This window comes from Homarus americanus, unplaced genomic scaffold, assembly GCF_018991925.1.
Source record: "Homarus americanus isolate GMGI-L3 unplaced genomic scaffold, GMGI_Hamer_2.0 scaffold16430, whole genome shotgun sequence".
NCBI classification, from domain to species: Eukaryota; Metazoa; Arthropoda; class Malacostraca; order Decapoda; family Nephropidae; genus Homarus; species Homarus americanus.
The window spans coordinates 8,835,327-8,842,566 of NW_024729259.1; the positions used below are offsets into that span (position 1 = coordinate 8,835,327).

Genomic DNA, 7,240 nt, shown 5'->3' on the forward strand with positions numbered 1-7,240 from the left:
AGTCCCAGGCCTTTACAACCACCAACAGTCACCCCTCATAGTGTGTGTGTCTAGACCACCAAGTCACCCCTCATAGTGTGTGTGTGTGTGTGTGTCTAGACCACCAACAGTCACCCCTCATAGTGTGTGTGTGTGTGTCTAGACCACCAACAGTCACCCCTTATAGTGTGTGTGTGTGTGGTGGTGAGTCAATAGATCGTCCTCAGACTGGAACACCACCAGACACTCGCCACAAGGATACAACTCAAAGGTATGCATGGAGATGTCCTGACAGAAGTTGTCATAGATGAGCTCTGGCTGATACCCATCACTGAACTGTGGTAAAGATCTATCTTGTATCACTATAGTTGTGTGTTGTGTTATGTTGTCTCCTGTGAGAGATGGGTCCTCGTTCATTAACTCTAAAGTATCGTCTGTGGTCAGTTGGTCTTGTCTGGTGTCTGTGTGAGCCGTGTCCTGTCTGGTGTCAGTGTGAGCTGTGTCTTGTCTGGTGTCTGTGTAAGCTGCATCTGTCTGTGCGTCAGGTTTGTGTGGTGAACAGAGGGCTGTAGTGTTGTGTTGTTTACGCATGTGTACCATAAGGCCGGACTTATTCCTAAAGAGACAGTTGCATATGTTACAGATGAGGCCGTTGTCTTGAGCTGATACCTGATGCATCTTCATGTGCACCTTCAGGTTCCAGTTGTTGAAGTGAGCAACACCACACACCTCACACCACCTTCTTCTCCTGTAGGTGCAGACATTTAACGTGCCTCTCCAAATGAGTCTTGGCCTTGAAGGTTTTGCCGCAACGATCGCAGGAGAATGGCCGGTCCGCGCCGTGGTTACGCGCGTGACGCTCCAAGGACGACCCGATGGCGAACTTCATCCCGCACAAGTCGCACTCGAAGTCCCTGTCGCCCCGGTGTCTCGCCTCGTGTTCCTTATGGTTGGAGTGGCACTTGAACTGTTTGGAGCAGAACTTGCACTTGTAAGGCATAAACCCACAGTGAACTTTGTTAATATGGAGCTTAAGTTTAGTGGCATCGGGCGCCTTGTACTCGCAGTAAGGACATGGCCCGCGCCTCTCTCCGCTGTGTTTCCAGATCTTGTGGTAATGAACTGCCTGACGTTGGGTGAATTCCTTCCTGCATTCATCGCATGAAAAACTGCTCCTCGACCCTGACACTTGACCGACTGTCCTCGACTTGCAACTGAGAATCTGCTTCCCACGATGACCAATATTCTGCCCACGATGACCGATATTCTGCCCACGATGACCGATATTCTGCCCACGATGACCGATATTCTGCTCACGATGACCGATACTCTGCCCACGATGACCGATACTCTGCCCACAATGACCGATACTCTGCGACTTAGGGCTAGACAACGCCGCTTGTTGGTGACCTTCATCTCCCTCTAGGGGCCTGGGGCTACTCTGGGGTTGGTTGAGATCTTCCTCACTCTCTGGGGAAGAATGTTAATGTATTAATAGTATGTGTTGGAGAGATGTGTTAATAGAATGTGCTGGAGAGAGATGTGTAACAGAGAGATGTGCAAGGATTGAGGTCACATCTCAAGTTGGTAAAGTGTCTATATGTTAAGTGTATGTCGAGTGACTGTTGAGTGACTGTAGCTAGGATGAGTGTATGACTGGTGAGTGCATACTGAGTGAGTGTATGAAAAGACAACAATAATGCATACTAGCAACAGTCAATACTAGCAACAGTCAATACTAGCAACAGTCAATACAAGCAAGAAGTCAATACTAGCAACAGTCAATACTAGCAACAGTCAATACTAGCAAGAAGTCAATACTAGCAACAGTCAATACTAGCAAACAGTCAATACTAGCAACAGTCAATACTAGCAACAGTCAATACTAGCAACAGTCAATACTAGCAAGAAGTCAATACTAGCAACAGTCAATACTAGCAACAGTCAATACTAGCAACAGTCAATACTAGCAACAGTCAATACAAGCAAGAAGTCAATACTAGCAACAGTCAATACTAGCAACAGTCAATACTAGCAAGAAGTCAATACTAGCAACAGTCAATACTAGCAAACAGTCAATACTAGCAACAGTCAATACTAGCAACAGTCAATACTAGCAACAGTCAATACTAGCAGTCAATACTAGCAACAGTCAATACTAGCAAGAAGTCAATACTAGCAACAGTCAATACTAGCAACAGTCAATACTAGCAAGAAGTCAATACTAGCAACAGTCAATACTAGCAACAGTCAATACTAGCAAGAAGTCAATACCAGCAAGAAGTCAATACTAGCAACAGTCAATACTAGCAACAATCAATACTAGAATAGCACAATACCAGTCAATACTACAGTCAATACTAGCAACAGTCAATACTAGAACAGTCAATACTAGCAACAGTCAATACTAGCAACAGTCAATACTATAAATGTCAATACTAGCAAACAGTCAATACTAGCAACAGTCAATACTAGCAAAAGTCAATACTAGCAAGAAGTCAATACTAGCAACAGTCAATACTAGCAAAAGTCAATACTAGCAACAGTCAATACTAGCAACAGTCAATACTAGCAACAGTCAATACTAGAAGAAGTCAATACTAGCAACAGTCAATACTAGCAACAGTCAATACTAGCAAGAAGTCAATACTAGCAACAGTCAATACTAGCAACAGTCAATACTAGCAAGAAGTCAATACTAGCAACAATACTAGCAACAGTCAATACTAGCAAGAAGTCAATACTAGCAACAGTCAATACTAGCAACAGTCAATACTAGCAAGAAGTCAATACTAGCAACAGTCAATACTAGCAACAGTCAATACTAGCAAGAAGTCAATACTAGCAACAGTCAATACTAGCAACAGTCAATACTAGCAAGAAGTCAATACCAGCAAGAAGTCAATACTAGCAACAGTCAATACTAGCAACAATCAATACTAGTTAATTCCACATAAACTTTCCCATCCGGAGTCCTAAACCTGCAATAAACCCCGTGATAATCCTGTAATAAACCTGTGATAAACCTGTAAAACCTGTCAACCTACTAACTAAACCCAAACAAACCCTAACCTAACCTAACCAAACGTAACTTAACCTGAAGGATAAAGAATAAATACATAATCTCAAGTTGTATTTATAGTAACAATAATCAGTTATGGTATATTAAACAACATTAAGAGACAATTATTACCTTTATTGACTTTACAGATTTTTAAAAGTAAGATTTTCCTCATTCTTGGTGTTTTGTTAATGTGTATAAGGATTTGTACAGATTTACAGTACAGATTTTTACTTTTGCTAATAGGTTAAGTTGTACAAATCTGTATTTAGAATTTTTACCCAAATTTAGTTTTATTAATTTTTCTCATAGCTGAGTAATAAATCTGACCAGTTGACAGATTTAAGCAGAAACATTAATGGTAAAATATAGCATAAAATCTGTATTGAAATCCTGTATTAGTTATGTGTTTATCAGTTAATGGGATGAATTAACAGGTGGAATAGTTACGTGTCAGGTCACGGGTCGTTGGTTTATGTAAGTGTCGGGTCATTGGGTTATGTATGTGTCGGTGTATGATATGAGAGGCGGTCAGTGTATGGTATGAGAGAGGCGGTCAGGGTATGGTATGAGAGGCGGTCAGGGTATGGTATGAGAGGTCAGGGTATGGTATGAGAGGAGGTCAGGGTGTGGTATGAGAGGTGGTCAGGTATGGTATGAGAGGCGGTCAGGATATGGTATGAGAGGTCAGGGTATGGTATGAGAGGAGGTCAGGGTATGGTATGGAGAGGAGGTCAGGTATGGTATGGAGAGGTCAGGGTATGGTATGAGAGGAGGTCAGGTATGGTATGAGAGGAGGCTGGGTATGGTATGAGAGGCGGTCAGTGTATGGTGGCGAGGAGGCGGTCAGGGTATGGTGGGGAGAGGAGGTCAGGTGGTAGGAGAGAGGAGGTCAGGGTATGGTGGGAGAGGAGGTCAGGGGTGGTATGAGAGGTGGTCAGGGTATGGTGGAGAGGAGGTCAGGGTATGGTATGAGAGGTGGCTGGTATGGTAAGGAGAGGCAGTCAGGTATGGTATGGAGAGGCGGTCAGTGTATGGTATGAGAGGCGGTCGTAGATGGTATGAGAGGTCGGGGGTGGGGTATGAGAGGAGGTCGGGTATGGTATGAGAGGAGGTCAGGGTATGGTAAGGAGAGGAGGCCAGGGTATGGTAAGGAGAGGCAGGGTATGGTATGAGAGGTCAGGGGAAGTGTGGTGAGAGGTCAGGTATGGTGGTGAGAGGAGGCTGAGTAGAGGTGAGAGGCGGTCAGGAGGCTGGTGAGGTCAGGGTATGGGTGGGAGAGGAGGCTGGGGGTATGGTATGAGAGGCGGTCAGGGTATGTGTGAGAGGCAGGGGGCAAAGAGAGGAGGTCAGGGGTATGGGTATGAGAGGTCAGGGTGGGTATGAGAGGTGGCCAGGTATGTATGAGAGGCGCTGGGGGAGAGGCGGCTGTGGGTAGTGGTGGTGAGAGGGGGCATGGTATGGAAGAGGAGGTCAGGGTATGGAAGGAGGAGGGCTAGGGGTAGCGGTAAGGAGAGGCAGTCAGGTATGGTAGAGAGGGGGTCAGGGGTTGAGAGAGGAGGTCAGGGTAAGGAGAGGCAGCTGGGGTATGGTATGAGAGGTGGTCAGGGTATGGTATGAGAGGCGGTCAGGGTATGTGAGAGGCAGTCAGGGGTATGGTATGGAGAGGCAGTCAGGTAAGTGTAAGGAGAGGGGTCAGGGTATGGAGAGGAGGCTGTGGGTATGGTATGAGAGGAGGTGAGGGTGGTGAGAGGAGGTAGGGGTATGGGTATGGAGAGGCGGCTAGGTATGGTAAGGAGAGGAGGTCAGGGATGGTATGAGACGAGGTCAGGGGTATGGTATGAGAGGTTAGTGCTTGGGTATGAGAGGAGGTCAGGGGAGTATGAGAGGAGGTCAGGGTATATGAGAGGAGGTCAGGGTATGGTGAGAGGTCAGTGTATGGTATGAGAGGCGGTCAGGGTATGGTATGGAGGCAGTCAGGGGTATGGGAAGGAGGAGGTGCAGGAAGGTGAGAGGTCAGGGGTATGGTATGAGAGGCGGGTCAGTGTATGGTAGTGAGAGGCGGTAGGGGTATGGGTATGAGAGGCAGTCAGGGGTGGGGTTATGAGAGGCAGTCAGGGTATGGTATGGAGGCAGGTCAGGGTATGGTATGAGAGGTGGCTGGGGTATGGTATGAGAGGCAGTCAGGTATGGTATGGAGGCAGTCAGGGTATGGTATGAGGAGGGGGTATGGTATGAGAGGCAGTCAGGGTTTGGTATGAGAGGCGGTCAGGTATGGGGAGGCAGTCAGGTATGGTATGAGAGGCAGTATGGTATAGAGGTCAGGGGTATGGTATGAGAGGCGGCTGGGGGTATGGGGAGGCGGCAGGGGTATGTAAGAGGCGCCAGTATGGTATGAGAGGCAGTCAGGTATGGTATGAGAGGAGGTCAGGTATGGTAAGGAGGAGGTCAGGGTATGGTAGAGAGGTGGTTGTGGGTAAGGGTATGAGGAGGTCAGGGGTATGGGTGAGGAGGTCAGGGTATGGAAGGAGAGGAGGTCAGGGTGGTGTATGAGAGGAGGTCAGGGTATAGGAGAGGGGTCAGTGGGTGGAGAGGAGGCTGGAAGGAGAGGAGGTCAGGGTATGGTATGAGAGGAGGTCAGGGTATGGTATGAGAGGAGGTCAGGGTATGGTATGAGAGGTCAGGGTATGGTATGAGAGGTGGTCAGGGTATGGTATGAGAGGTGGTCAGGGTATGGTATGAGAGGAAAGTGGGTATGACGGGTGGAAACACGTTCCCTCTCCCTCCAATGGGATGTTCCCGTCCCTGAAGCGCTGTGTGTTGGGAACCCTCCTTGGGTGGGTGTCGAGGTGTAGCAGCTAGACACTCCGGCGGTTGACAACGTGTGTCCCGTGCATACCTCGTTGTGGCTGTCATCCCTTCACTCGTTTCCAGAAAGGGTTTTCCTCATGGTAATGACAGCATCTCACCAAAGTCCCCCGTATCGCCTAATGTCTAAAGTTGCTCCATATGATCTTTCATATTCTGCATCATTGTCGTCAATTGGGTGAGTGTCAGCTGTTAATCCCCTGATTACCCTGACTGTGTGAGTGACCGGTTAGCATTTCCGTCGTTCAGGGCCTCCAGGTCTTCTATGCTGGTTACCCGGTATGTTTTTGACCTTATCATGATTATTTTTTTAATTTGTTTGCACATTCTGCATGAACAAATATGTGCATATAACAGAGTACCCTGTACAAGAAAATGAAGACAATTATGTATATCTACCCAAAATTTCGAGTTGAATATAATTACATATCTCGCAGCTCAGCCTCACCCACTTTGGGTGCTACTGGGTGGCGAGTCGGCCAGGCGACTCCGCTACACATTTACTTGCCATTTCTATGGATATTATACGTACCTCGTTATCCCTTGCAAAGATATTATTTCTCGTTTCTGTTTGCTCAGCGATCAAATCACTTAGCGATCTGTATTTAGGAATGTATCCCGATCGCTAAACAGCACATCCCTGTACACTCTTCCTTGAATCCTCTAAACACTTAAATGTCCAGTTAAAACCTGTTTCCAAATGATTAATTCAAGATGAAAATAACTTTAAATTAATCTGCTCTATAAATACAATTTTTAGGTGCAATACATACAAGACTCAAATCTGGACTCAAAATGAATTAAACAAAGAAATTCATTTTCTTCTCTCATGTTCTTGATTGAGAGTGAACCATTTTGAAGTGCTATACTGTATGTGTCTATTAAAACATTACACAGTGCAATTAGGATACATCATTAAAGTACAGTACATAAACTTGTTTGTTCATGTGTAAGTGAAATGAAATGTACATTGATTGGTATGGATGGTAACAGAGCTTTCCTTGTAAGCTTTACTTAATGACATCTCTTATCCCTAATGACTCACTCCCTTCTGAGTGTTTGGCTGCAAGTGTACAGCCTCCAGACCATCTTCTGTCTCCTAAACAATATTTTCTGACAAAAATTATATGAAGCATATTGAAAAGTTTACAAAAGAAAGTTATATATAAGGAAATCAAATGAATCAAAGGAAGAGCTCATTTGTTACTATTATTTCTATACAAAATATAATAAAAAAAAATATTAACACATGTTACTAATCTTTTGCATTATGAGGAATGACACCAGACAATGAACTCTGTTTACCACCATTTGAAACCTGGCAAATAGAAA

General features: G+C 45.5%; 1 protein-coding gene across 1 annotated transcript; it reads right to left on the reverse strand.

The window, feature by feature from the left end:
• Positions 1-709: 709 nt before the first annotated feature.
• Positions 710-6,419, reverse strand: LOC121866567 (oocyte zinc finger protein XlCOF15-like). Its single transcript, XM_042366334.1, has 2 exons — positions 6,413-6,419; positions 710-1,449 (listed from the first exon to the last, which is right to left on the reverse strand). The coding sequence occupies exons 1-2, from the start codon at positions 6,417-6,419 to the stop codon at positions 710-712; spliced, it is 747 nt and encodes a 248-aa protein (XP_042222268.1).
• Positions 6,420-7,240: the final 821 nt, after the last annotated feature.